Source organism: Primulina eburnea, chromosome 3 (genome assembly GCF_022965805.1).
Source record: "Primulina eburnea isolate SZY01 chromosome 3, ASM2296580v1, whole genome shotgun sequence".
Classification (NCBI taxonomy): Eukaryota; Viridiplantae; Streptophyta; class Magnoliopsida; order Lamiales; family Gesneriaceae; genus Primulina; species Primulina eburnea.
The window spans coordinates 16,739,453-16,752,685 of record NC_133103.1 but is presented as its reverse complement, the minus strand read 5'-3'; the positions used below and the strand labels follow the sequence as shown (position 1 = coordinate 16,752,685).

Genomic DNA, 13,233 nt, shown 5'->3' with positions numbered 1-13,233 from the left:
TAAATCTACTATCATTAATTATTTTATATGTGTTGCATCCATCAAGTATCAAGTGATGTATAATTTTATTTCTTAACAAAATATTATAAAACCGTATATAACTGACCATAAACCGAACCGTATTACAAAAAAATGAGACCGAATATAATAAAACGGTTTGGTTTTGGATCATATATATTCAAAACCAAAAACCAAAAAACCGAACCGTTATAGAAAAAACTGGACCGAACTGACCGACGTCCACGCCTAATGTATAGCATAAAATGATCCGATAATTTGTTTGTATTTAATTTAGTATTATGATAATGACATCTGGCCACTTCCATTAATGAAGAAAATAAATATTGAAGTCACTAATCTTTTAATCTATTTATTATACTTACATGCAAATAATATTGATATAATAGATCTCTTAATAAATATTAAAAATGGTCTATCACAAATATGATATTTTTAGCATTTTGTATCAAACAATAAATATAAGATAAGATAGTAAAAAATATAGAATGTTGGAGTAGTATAATAATATTTTCTTAACTTACCAATTTTAACCTCCTCCCCCCATCAAGGACGCATTCAATGTCAACGTGACATCCACCGGTTTCTGCATTTATAAAATCAAAAACAGACCGTAGGATTTATCGGTAACAAACACACACCGTTGGATGAATATTTTAATATTAAATGCCACACCAGCCTCGTATCCCCCTCTCACGTACACGCACACTGCGACTCCACCGCCACCGTCTTTCTCCGCCATTTGGTAGCTGTTGAGTTAGAAGAAGCTTCCTCCAACTGGGTTTCATTCTGTTGTTGAGAAAATGATGTTTTATTCATGGAGGTTTATGTTTGTTCTTCCTCCAATGCTGGTATTTTTAATGTTTTTTTCCTACTTATGTGCTCCCGTTTTGTCCTTGGGATCAATGTCTTCGATTGCTATCTCATACGGTGAAAATGGTCCTGTTTTCTGCGGTTTGAAGACTGATGGTTCGCATTTGGCTAGTTGTTACGGCTCAAACCTTGCTATTATCCATGCAACTCCGAGGCACTTGCCTTTTCTTGGTTTAACCGCTGGCAGCGGCTTTGTCTGTGGGCTTTTAATGGATTCCAATCAACCATTTTGCTGGGGAAGTACAAATTTGATTCCAATGGGGATTCCTCGACCGATGAATAAAGGTTCAGAGTACGTAGAAATCAGTGCAGGGGATTCCCATTTGTGCAGTTTGCGGAAGCCCTTGAAGGGAAAGTTTAGAAACACTTCTTTTGTTGATTGCTGGGGTTATAACATGACCAAAAGCTACGTGTTTGATGGGCAGATCCAGTCTATTTCGGCAGGTTCGGAGTTTAATTGTGGGTTATTTGCTCAAAATAGGAGTGTTTTCTGTTGGGGTGAGGAGACTGGGAGTAATGTGATCAAGTTGATACCCAAAACGCTGAGATTTTGGAAGATTGCAGCTGGAGGATTTCACGTTTGTGGGATTTTGGAAGGGGTGAATTCTAGAGTAATTTGTTGGGGCGGGAATTCGGATCTTGATCAGGAGATTTCTAGTTCTGTTTCGTATTCGGGGCAGCTTAATGTGGATGTAACACCGGAAGATCCCATGCTTTCGGTCGTGGGTGGGAAACTTCATGCTTGTGGTGTTAGAAGTTATGATAGAAGAGTAGTTTGTTGGGGTTACAGTGTTGACAAGAGTACATCCCCGCCTAGTGGTGTTAAGTTTTTTGAAATTGCTGCTGGGGATTACTTCACCTGTGGAATTCTTGCTGAAACATATATGTCCCCAGTTTGTTGGGGTTCCAACTTTCCTTCGGTTCTGCCACTGGCAGTTTCACCAATTCTTTGCAAGTCAGCACCTTGCTCGAGTAATTTCTATGAGTTTAACAATGCAAGTGCCCATTGCAAGTCTCCTGGGTTTCATGTTTGCTTGCCTTGTAGCAACGGTTGCCCGAATGAAATGTATCAGATTGCTAATTGTACTTCGACATCAGATAGAGAATGTGGATATAACTGTACGAGATGCAGCTCTGCTGAGTGCTTCTCCAGCTGTTCTAATGCTGCCAATGCTGGAAACAAGAGTGAAACATTTTGGTCCCTGCATTTGCCAATCATTATTGCTGAGATATCCTTTGTTGTGTTCTTGGTACTTGTTATCTCTTTGACTTCGGTTCTGTATGTTCGATATAAATTGAGGAACTGTAGGTGTTCTGGGAAATCCAAGAAAAGTAGTGGAAATGGTTCTTGCCATAGAGAGAGCGGAAAAATTAGGCCAGACTTGGATGAACTGAAGATTAGAAGGGCTCAAATGTTTACATACGAAGAGCTTGAGAGAGCTACTGGTGGATTTAAGGAAGAATCGGTGGTAGGAAATGGTAGCTTTTCCTGTGTCTTTAAAGGAGTCTTGAAGGATGGCACGATAGTTGCAGTCAAAAGGGCTATAGTGTTTCCAGATATGAAGAACACAAATGAGTTTCATAACGAGCTTGATTTACTTTCAAGGTTAAATCATGCCCATTTACTCAATTTGCTTGGTTATTGCGAAGAAGGGGAAGAGAGGCTTCTTGTTTATGAGTTTATGGCTAATGGCTCCTTGCACCAGCATCTCCATGGTGAAAACAAGGAACTGAAAGAGAAATTAAATTGGGTAAGGAGGGTTACGATAGTGGTCCAAGCAGCTCGGGGGATTGAATATCTACACGGTTATGCTTGTCCTCCTGTAATTCACCGGGACATAAAGTCGTCAAACATTCTAATCGATGAAGAGCATAATGCTCGTGTTGCTGATTTTGGGCTCTCTTTACTAGGGCCTGCCAATAGTAGCTCCCCTTTAGCTGAACTACCTGCCGGAACTCTCGGATATCTTGACCCCGAGTACTACAGGCTTCACTACCTCACGACCAAATCCGATGTTTATAGTTTTGGTGTTCTGCTATTGGAAATTCTTAGCGGTAGAAAAGCCATTGACTTGCAGTATGAAGAAGGAAACGTAGTTGAATGGGCTGTCCCTTTGATCAAAGCTGGTGAGATTGAAGCCATTTTAGATCCGGTTTTGCATCCTCCAATGGATCTTGAATCTCTAAAGCGGATTGCTAATGTAGCTAGCAAATGTGTGAGAATGACAGGAAAGGAGAGGCCGTCAATGGACAAAGTGACAACAGCATTGGAGCGGTCACTTGCTATGCTAATGGGTAGCCCATGTAACGAGCAACCAATCTTGCCAACCGAGGTGGTTTTAGGAAGCAGTAGAATGCATCGGAAATCTTCTCAAATATCGGGAAACCGTTCATCCTCAGAAACTGAGGGGGCGGATACGGAGGATCAAATAATCGAATTTAGAGCTCCATCATGGATAACATTTCCCAGTGTTGCATCTTCTCAGAGGAGAAAATCGTCTGTTTCCGATTCTGATCTTGAGGCAAAGAACCTGGATTCAAGAAATTGTGGCAATAGCACCCGTGCTGGAGATGGATTGAGAAGTCTGGTCGAAGAGATTGGACCAGCTTCTCCTCAAGAACACTTGTACTTGCAGCACAACTTCTAACTAGCATTCCAATTGAACAAGTAGCTGAATCATCAGAATTCCTACTTTTTAACTGTGTGCTAAAACCTCTAAGAAATGTATAGTAACGTACAAGGGTGTCGTCTCTTTGGTGATCTCTGGCATCAGAGGATTCAGTTTCTTTGGTCTTGTTTGTAATCCACCTGTTTTATGGAAGTGTATGTATGATATGCACTAGTCATTCTTTTATCTCCCATTCACCCATTTATTCTCTCTATATATCAAATTGGTGTTTAAGCAGTGTTCACGTTCCTACAATCAGGTATATAATCTTCTTCATGTAAATCTCAAGGAATCCAACACATCATTTTCATTGATTTTTTATGTTTCCTCAGGAAAGAACAAATTCTATCCTTTCATCACTTAATTGGCGGTGGATGTGATTGCTGCACTATCTTCTACGGCATCTTTTGTTGGCACAGGAAATTTCGGGGTCGATTTTCTACACTGCTCGAATGCTTGAAAATTACTGAAAAGGTCAGTCTTGCATCGATTTAAATATAAATAATAACCATAATTGACAAGCTTTCTCCTAAATCTGCTGTCTTGGTGTCATGAACTTCTGTTAAGTTGTGTTTATTTGCTCAGTCAGCGGCATTGTTTGTAATGCCAATTTCTTCCCATCCAAGCCTTGCCATTTATTGGATACAGTCTTACAAATAAGAATTCTTTTATTATTATTATTTTTGTAACAAATAAGGATTCTTTTACGCACAAGTGATTGAACAAAACTGTGCAAGCAAGAATGTAGAATACCGACGGCAGAATCGGTGGGGCTCGCGGTTATCTAATGGAGAAGAAGATTCGAGTTTTTTATATATATTTTCTAAATTTACACGTTCCTCCAAAAAAATACAAATTTTTGACTCGGCTATAAAAAAAAAACCAGTGGTCTATCTTTAAGTTGTACATTTTCTGGTAAATGATACTATCGTTACTTGATATTTGAAGATAGCGTAGAATGTTAAAGACTGTCAAGACAGACAAGAACAAAAGCTATGCCTATGCTTGTAATTCCAGCAAAGGCTACTCCTTTTCTCAGACATAAACCAACAATGTCACACATTCACACCAGATTAGATTATGCGTGCCTTTCCTTTCCTTTTCTTTATCATTTTTTTTTATCCCAACTCACTTGGATTTATACAAACATCCCTTGAGATTAAGATAGATTCTCAAAATAGGCCAAGGAGACAGTATTGCATATATTATGCATAATTTAAGCAAAAAAGGTAAACAATAATAGGCGGAAGGACAAATCTATCAGTTTAGTCCAATAAGCCAAGCCGCTTTTAGAATTTATATAAAGGTAATCTAATATAATATTATATTAGGCACTCTTCAAGTGTGAAACCCAATTAGAATAGGAATTCGTTTGCAACAAAAACTTAATCCCTTGGAGACAGCCTTGCTTCTTGTTTCGTCATTGGTACATTACAAACAAAGGATGCTACGTAAAATAAAAATCAAGATTGTGATATGTAAAGCTGGTAGGCAATAAACCCTAGTTGAATCCCCCATAGCCAAATCAGCCAGCCATGACCCATCTGTTATGAAGGCTCGAGACCCTGACCCGGGATCGGGATCCGGTTCAGACCCACTAATCCCTAGCCCGGGTCCACTCACGCCTGTTGGGTCTGACCCTGATAGGTATCCGTCTCCATTAGCTGCCACTGTTGGTGTTGGATCCTTTGAAGATTTTTGACTGCAACAGACAATTTCATTATTGGTGTCCAAGCATTCAATAGCCTAGATTATTTGGTGAATCTATAAATGCTTTCTTCGATGTGAAAAAATTCTCAAAGAGTTTTTTTTTTTTTTTATCTATTTCTGGCAAAATTATGAACTTTTTCTTTGAAAGCAGTAAAATTATGTGACATCCTCTAATAATAACAGAGTTACTCTTTGACTAAAAGAATACGACAGAATGATTATTATCGTCAAAATCTTGAAAAACTATCAAGAGGAAGAAGTCACTTTACCTGGGAACAGAGGGGCAAAACGTCACCGTATAATCGGCACCGGAGCACGTAAAAGTGCTGGTGGGATCATCGTAAGCGTAGCTATATGATCTGGGGCAGGCAGACTTGAACATCTGTGCGTAAACGGACGGCCTGCAGGTGGCGGGTGAGTTAAACGCGCCGCTGCAACAGTACTCCGGGCTTCCGAACGCCTCACACGCACTCTTACAGGCTTCCCCGCCTTCAAACCGGAGCTCCGACGGGCAAACCCGGTTCAGGTCCGTCACGCATCCCGTCGAAGCACACATACCCGACCCGCCAGTAGCTTCCACGAGCATGGGTAGATTGTACCCGTCGACCAGACTGACATCATAGAAGTCTAACCCGCCGGTGCCGAGGGTGAACTCCGCCAGAGTAACCGGCGGGGCAGCTCCGAAACCGTTGCATTCTGGTTCACCCGACCCACAATCAGCAGTCCTGCAGGAGCCGGGGTCCGTCCCGGAGAATGTGCATTCCGTTCGGCCCCAAAACCGTCCGGACCATCCGGCAGGAGCCATGAGGGTACTGGAGGAACCTTGCGGAAGCTGGAATCCAGTGGTTCCAAGTTTAGGACTGCCGGCATTTGCTAGTATACCGGGCCATACAGTGTTCTCGCATCTGTTAACAAACGTGAACGTTGCCCCAAATGCACCTGTGTAATCGAAGAAGGAAAACCCAGTCAAAAATCAAGAACTAAGAACGTAGAACGACTGTAGCTAGCTTCAGAAGAAAAAAAAACATATCCATGCTTGAGCAAAAGTAAAGACAACGTATGTCAGAAGAAAGTATACTTAACCTCTGGAGAAGAGAAGAAGAGTAACGAGGAGGCTTGAAATGATGGATGAAGAAGGAGGAGAAGAGGAGGCGGCATCCATGATTGCAACTTTTCCTACTTTCAAGCGATGTATGTATAAATATACGATGCAGTACATTTCTCTAGTACACGGGCTTGAATTTGAATGGAGATGTAGGGGAAGATTGTAATGTGAAGATGATAAAAGATAAGAGGGTAAAGAAACAATGGCCGCTTGCTTGTGTTTTCAGGAGGATTGAATTGCAGTACTGGATTGAAGCAGAGGTTTTTGTCGAGACTTGTGATGGTGAAAACAATCTAATTAGACAACCATAGCAAAACCATAAATAAATTATTTATAAAAAATTATCAATTAATTTTTTAAACGAAAAAATTAAATTACTGCTTTTAATTGTTTATTATCGGATATTTATTTATTATAAATTTATATTTTTTTAAAAAATATTTTGATAAATATTCATAAATTAATAGTACAAATATCGATCTTAAAATTAACAAATTTGATAAAATTAAACAACAATAATACCCAAATCAAGGAAGAACAAAATCTCAACTAAACCAGAGTCACCGATAAAATGGATTTAATTTGTAAATTAAACTCAGACAGACCAAATAGAATTATAATTGATTATGCTGGTCTACGTCTAAATTCTTGGAAAAAATTTAAAAAAACAAGATTTTTGTTTTTTATACAAAAGTTATTATTAATAAATTTTATTTATTTTTCATATTCAGTCGTTGTTATAATTTTAATAAAAATATATATTTATGAAAAAAATTCCCCAAAAAAATGGATAACTCATATACAAACCAAATAAATCATGAGCAAAATCTAGCGTGAAAGAAATAAATATATATTTGATTAAATTTGGCAAATGTGGATAAAATTCATATATACAAGTATTTATTAAAGCATTTTAGTAAAATAAATAAATATCCATTAAAATATCAAATGTCGATGTAAAATATTTCGGCGCAGGGACAAAGTCGTAATTTCACGGTAATGCATCGGATTCCTGACTCTCATCTTTTCATGTCTCCGCGACTGGCAATGTTTCGAATTTGTTAAAACTTTGACCCAATGCCACCTAAATACATGGAACATTTTTGGTAAAATTCCACCAAAAATAACTCCAAATTCCCTTTAAATAAATTATTTCCTCTGTATAATTTTTTTAATAAAATATAAGATTGCAATCAATGTAAAAAAAAAAGTAAGAAAAAAGAGAGTCCAAGCGATATTTGATTGTGTCTTCAAAAGTCCATTTATTTTGCAACATTTTAATCATAACCAACACAACATCGCACGAGTGGCTACAATTATTAAAGTAAAATAGAAGCTTTTCATTCAGGAGTAGGTCTCATGTGAGATGATCTTACGATTCTTTATCTGTGAGACAGATCAATTCTACGGATATTCACAATAAAAAGTAATACTCTTAGCATAAAAAATAATTTTTTTTATAGATGACCCAAATAAAATATTCATCTCACAAAATACAACCCGTGAGACCGTCTCAAAAAATTTTTGCCTTTATTTAGAAACAAAAAACTCTAAATATGTACTATGTTTTACGAGAAACAAAAATAAGTCTTTTGTGAAAAAAACACTATCGAAAGTAATTTTTCATGTATGCCATCTTCAAATAACATAAAAATAATTAGTCATAATTTTATGATTGAAGTGTTAAAAAATATCGTAATGAGTTGAAGATAAATTTTATATTTGAAATATAATTTACACTCTTTTGAATATATTTTATGTTATATTTATATATAACATAAAATTTATTAATTTGTGACCAAATCACAAGGGGCCCACATGAAATAATACAACAAAGAAAAATTCAAATAAACTTTGCGAATTTAAATGAGAACACACAAAGTCTCTTTGGAAACATATTTTTGCATAAAAAATTGTTTTGGATGCTCGATGTTGACGGGATTGCATAATCATCATTAGGATACCATTGTAACTTTGAACTTTGGTCTGCAGCACTCACCTAAAATAATACAAACTTGAGGAAATAATCCCACTTTTAATCCCTTTTCTTATTAAATAATGTAATTCTTGTTTTCCTTGATAATTTATGCAAGGGAAATATATCTCCATTGACAAATAAAGCCAACAATCTCTCAAAAAATATGAAATTTTATACGCCTATAAGTACTAGCAATGATTGCGTTTGCTTACTGAGCTAGAGAAACAGGGTGACCAAGCCACTAAATATGAAGTTTTGTTAATTATTATTATTAATTATTATATTATTAAATAAAAGAATGAGAATTGAGAGCAATGAAGATGTCATTCAAGATTTCGTCAAAAAACATGACAATTGATCATGTCTTTAACACGGTTCTTTAATTTAGGTTCGATTTAATTTGCATATAGTATCCAAATTTCGTGAGGCATTTCATGTAGACTTTTGGAGTTGTATGGACAAAACCAAAAGAAAGAAGAGAATACCGAGCAAGACGGGGCTTCCTTACTTTAGAGTAATCCGGGCAACAAGCCAATATAACTAGTGGAACTTTCCCTCTAGCGTACCGAACTCGTGAACAGGCAGGATCTGCAACCGGTCACATTGTTTTGGCCTGTTCTGCTGAACATAAAGCCCAACGAAGCGCAGAGGATCTATGGAGTTTGTCTCGGTAGCGGATGATTTATATCGATCATAAGATAAGTCACTTGCTAGGCTTATAACATATTCCTCGTATGGTTGGAGTGTTTTTTTCTTAAGATATTGTCCCAGTAAGAAGTTCATAAGACTGGATGGAATAAAGTCTCTATTTTAGAATCAATTGGGAATACTATTTTCTATTATCCAACCTGGTAGAAAGTTGTGTCATCTTTGATATTCCAGAATGGCAATACGAGCATGTGACGATAGACTTTGTTAGTTTAAAGTACAAAATACTATTTGGAGAGTCGTGTTATACTGATAAAGAAAACAACGATGTTTTGGGTCGACCCGATACTAATTACATGGTTTGCATACATTAATTAGCTATTTGGAAAGCCTTGAGGTTCAGAGCTTTCAATCCTCGACCAGAAAGGGAAATCCGATAATGAAGGATTTATTTCGAGTAACACTGCCGGTTGAACAGATTATTAAATTTGACCATGTTTGGTTATATAATAACAATTTTCAGGCCAGAAGCCCTCCACAAGATGGTAGATCTGCACACAGCTAGTCTGGTGATGTAGGAGGAAAATGGATAAAACTACCGGAACTACTCCAGCTTATATATATAAAGTAGACATTATCTAACAACGAGTATCCACGTCTCTCTAAAATTTCTTGAGATTCCAAAAGGATGATAAAGGACACTAGGAGATTTCATCATTTCATTCAAGGGTCTAACGACGTTCGAAAAATAGGGAAATTCCGAGTGCAAGATATGTTCGATGGTTTGAAATTATAAGACATATCAGCAAGATGGCTTACCGTCTAAGCTAGACAAAGTAGACAGTTCATGTTTCTGTGTCGCAGAAATATTTTCCAGATGAGAGCCATGCACTAAAGCATATACAGTGGAATTATCCAGAGCATTCACTTATTCTGAGCAATAGGAAGGGATCATTGCCCTACAGGAAATTATACTAAGAACCAAAATATAACATTAGTTAAAATGCGGTTAAATAATTATTTCGTGAAAAAGGTCACTTAAAAAAGAAGAGAAAAATTGAAGTAAATGTACATACTTGTGACTAATTTAAGTCTAGAGGTAAGGTGAGGTAAAGTGGGGGAAAGCGTCTCGTAAGGTGGAAGCCTGCCGAGATTATGTATCCCTTTGTACACCATTCTCTGTTTAGCTCAAGAATTTGGAATCAATTGGTTAATTTTGAACTTTCTCCTATCATTCACATTGTCATATTCAGACTCATCGTTTCGAAATCCTCAATTTTCGTTCAGTTTATTTCATGTTTCCATGGAACATACCTTCTGGAAAGATGCACAGGTCTATTTACTCATTTCTCCATCACATCTTGAGCTCATTTGGTCCATGAGCATGATTTACCCTCTTAACTGTGCTTCTCGGGGCACATATCTCCACCATTATTCTCATAGAATGAATGATCCTACATGCAACATGGACGACTATTTTTTCAGATTTATCAAGATACTACTGATGCTGAATTGTTTCTTTGCATGATATCCTTTCCCAAGGTAAATGGCCAATCCATTCACAATTTAGACCTGAGCAGTCAATACTTCCCACATCCACTTTCAGGTTTTAATCAAAGTCAAAGAAAAAATACGGACAACATTTCCCTCCACTGACTATTTTAGACAAGAAGAGAAGTTGGCACAACTCAGAAACATTCCAATGCAAATACAAGTCATAAAATTGCCACTTTAATCTAAATATGTGCTGAAGTAATATGTGGTGGAGCAATTGATTTCACATTACTTAGGTCATAAATTTTGAGACTGACTATGTGCAACTATGAAAACGAGCCAGCGAAGGAAAAAAAGGACGGGCTGAACACCTTCAAGATGCGTACAGAGTAACAGAGATGCTTGTGCCTGCCCTTTGCCATCCTCATGGTGTACATTTCAAATAATTGAATCCAAGGAGAAACAATGGCCTGATGGTATCGTGGGATTCGGCTACAATGACTGGTAATCAGCCTGAAAGAATCGACTGCAATTAGTAACATGCAAGTCAGTGCAAAACAGTAGCAAGTTCTATCTAGTTTGCTGGGGGAAAAGCCCCTCAAATAAAAAGTTCTGAAACTTTGTGTAATTTTTCTGAAACTGCAATTTTTGCATTCTCACTCCCCTACATCTATTGTAGCCGAACCTTGGGATGATAGACTCGTGTGATGCCGCCCAATGTACATCATGGTTTTGATAACCAGTGGCAACTTTGCTCCGTCCTGGCGCGCTCCCAGCATCTTCATGATGCAAGAAATTGGAGCAGAGAAACTCAACCAAGTTATGTAACAAATATACAGAAAATGAATCAACAAAGAATATGGAGTGATACAATTCCGATTCAATGTTTTCCCATCACAAATTGAGGGTTTTAATTTAAAATATTGTTTCATGAATAACACGACAATAACACGACCTCGATATAGACAATAATGACTATATCTCACGACGTAGATATAGACAATAATGTCTATATCTTAAATAATGACTATATCTTAAGATATAGACAATATTTTAAATTAAAACCCTCAATTTGTATTAAGCTTCAAAAAAAGTAGAATAAGTATTTCAATGGATTAGTCCAAATTATTGTCTATATTTTAAGCTTCAAAAAAACTAGAATAAAGTATTTCAAAGGATTAGTCCAAATTATTATGTTCACTTTCATAAATTAATTAACAATATCGAAGAGTATATTCAATACAAGCATGGAGAATTTACTGATGATCTCACCTGGTGTAAGGCAATGGGCAGAATAGCTTTCTGTACGATACCATTTGATATACAGGCTTCGGTTTGGTTTATTTTAAGCATTTCTCTACTGTTTTACTTCACTATAATTATGCTGGTTTTCTTTGCCAATAGCTTTCTGTACGATACCATTTGATATATTGTGCAACAAATTTAAAACAGATTTACTCATTACGTGGTTAAAGTTCAGACATGGCTACTGAAATCAGCGTGCAAAAAGAAACTGGTCATGTTGTCCCTACTGTGCCTACTCAAGTTGTCACACATGCTGCTGTGGTTACTGTCCCAGCCAACCATGGTGAAAAGCCTAAGAAGGGATCTGGTGTGGACTTCAAGAGGTGGCAGCAAAAATAAGTGGTAAGACTATAGAGATAAAGAAATATAAAACCAAGGAGGATATAATTGCCAACAAAATTATTATGCAGCCAAAAAATGAACAAAATATAAAATCCAACGAAACCATCAATGTCAAGATCTTCGTCACTTCTTTAAAATAAAAATAAACTTTCATAGACAACTGTCCGGTTGGCATTGGTGATTTTGTCTGCAAAATTACACACCAAAAAACTAGACCCCATTTTCAGATCCAAGTCAATCTGGTTGTCCAGTATGATGCAGACCAAGAACAACATAGAACTCAGATGTACTGAAAGAGATCATAATGTCGACAACCTGTTTAGAAAATAATCAACTCAATAACTACTAATCGCAAAGACAAACATATCAACCCATTTGGCAAACAGAATATCATTTATCCGAATCATTTGCCACTCTCCATCACACTTTTAAAATAAGGGGAGAGCATCGTGAGATATTTCTTCCTATTATTCGCATCATTACAATCACCGACTACTTCTATATTTAAAAACAAAAACTGAAGTTGCAGTAACTATGATTAAAAAATGGTAAAAAAAATTATAGATTCAGTGTATGTACATGCCAAAATAAGAAACATAAATGAATTGTGACAAAATAAATTATTGTACATACATATAAAATTTACTAATAGTTTGGTATTTTGGAAGAATTGGGAACATTAGCACAATGAACACGTATACCTAAAAATAAATAAACAAATAGAATCGTACAAAAAAATCATGATTTGGGAATAACTGTATGAGAATCAAGCACTACGATATCATTTCTAGATTTAAAAAACATTTCCAAAATTGATTTAAATTAAACTAAAAAATTGACTTAATAACATTAACCACAACAAAACCTAAAAATTAGAGAAAATAAGTTCACAATAATGAGAGAGCATACAAGAACAAATAATAATAATAATATAAAAAATACATCGAATTTTCAACTATTAACAAAAAAATCATGATAAAGACGAAGTTCTCCTCGTACAATTGCTGGATATCTTCTTCTTAGTATTACTTCTAAGAGATTTCTTCTCCCTTCTTGTTTTTTCCGCACGGAATTTTTCCTCATTGAGTGTG

At 36.5% G+C, this 13,233-nt stretch overlaps 2 protein-coding genes and 1 long non-coding RNA gene across 7 annotated transcripts; 1 reads left to right on the top strand and 2 right to left on the bottom strand.

Moving 5' to 3' along the window:
- The first annotated feature begins 543 nt into the window (after positions 1-543).
- On the top strand, positions 544-5,681 carry LOC140827045 (serine/threonine-protein kinase-like protein ACR4). Of its 3 annotated transcripts, XM_073189629.1 has the most exons (3): positions 544-3,819; positions 3,893-4,034; positions 5,474-5,681. In XM_073189629.1, the coding sequence occupies exon 1, from the start codon at positions 822-824 to the stop codon at positions 3,537-3,539; it is 2,718 nt and encodes a 905-aa protein (XP_073045730.1). In that variant the 5' UTR covers positions 544-821; the 3' UTR covers positions 3,540-3,819; positions 3,893-4,034; positions 5,474-5,681. The 3 variants fall into 3 exon arrangements, with proteins under 3 accessions (XP_073045730.1, XP_073045731.1, XP_073045729.1); XM_073189630.1 differs by lacking the exon at positions 5,474-5,681 and having other exon boundaries at positions 544-3,715; positions 3,893-4,356; XM_073189628.1 differs by lacking the exon at positions 5,474-5,681 and having other exon boundaries at positions 3,893-4,356.
- Positions 4,791-6,666, bottom strand: LOC140827046 (thaumatin-like protein 1). Its single transcript, XM_073189631.1, has 3 exons — positions 6,354-6,666; positions 5,540-6,209; positions 4,791-5,262 (listed from the first exon to the last, which is right to left on the bottom strand). Exons 1-3 carry the CDS (start codon positions 6,487-6,489, stop codon positions 4,992-4,994), a joined length of 1,077 nt encoding a protein of 358 aa, XP_073045732.1. The 5' UTR covers positions 6,490-6,666; the 3' UTR covers positions 4,791-4,991.
- Positions 6,667-9,348: 2,682 nt separating this feature from the next.
- On the bottom strand, positions 9,349-11,367 carry LOC140828350 (uncharacterized). Of its 3 annotated transcripts, none has more exons than XR_012117162.1 (3): positions 11,181-11,367; positions 10,078-11,008; positions 9,349-9,975 (listed from the first exon to the last, which is right to left on the bottom strand). It is a non-coding gene; the product is annotated as an uncharacterized lncRNA (long non-coding RNA). The 3 variants fall into 3 exon arrangements; XR_012117161.1 differs by having other exon boundaries at positions 9,349-10,229; positions 10,316-11,008; XR_012117163.1 differs by having other exon boundaries at positions 9,349-10,455; positions 10,867-11,008; positions 11,181-11,359.
- Positions 11,368-13,233: the final 1,866 nt, after the last annotated feature.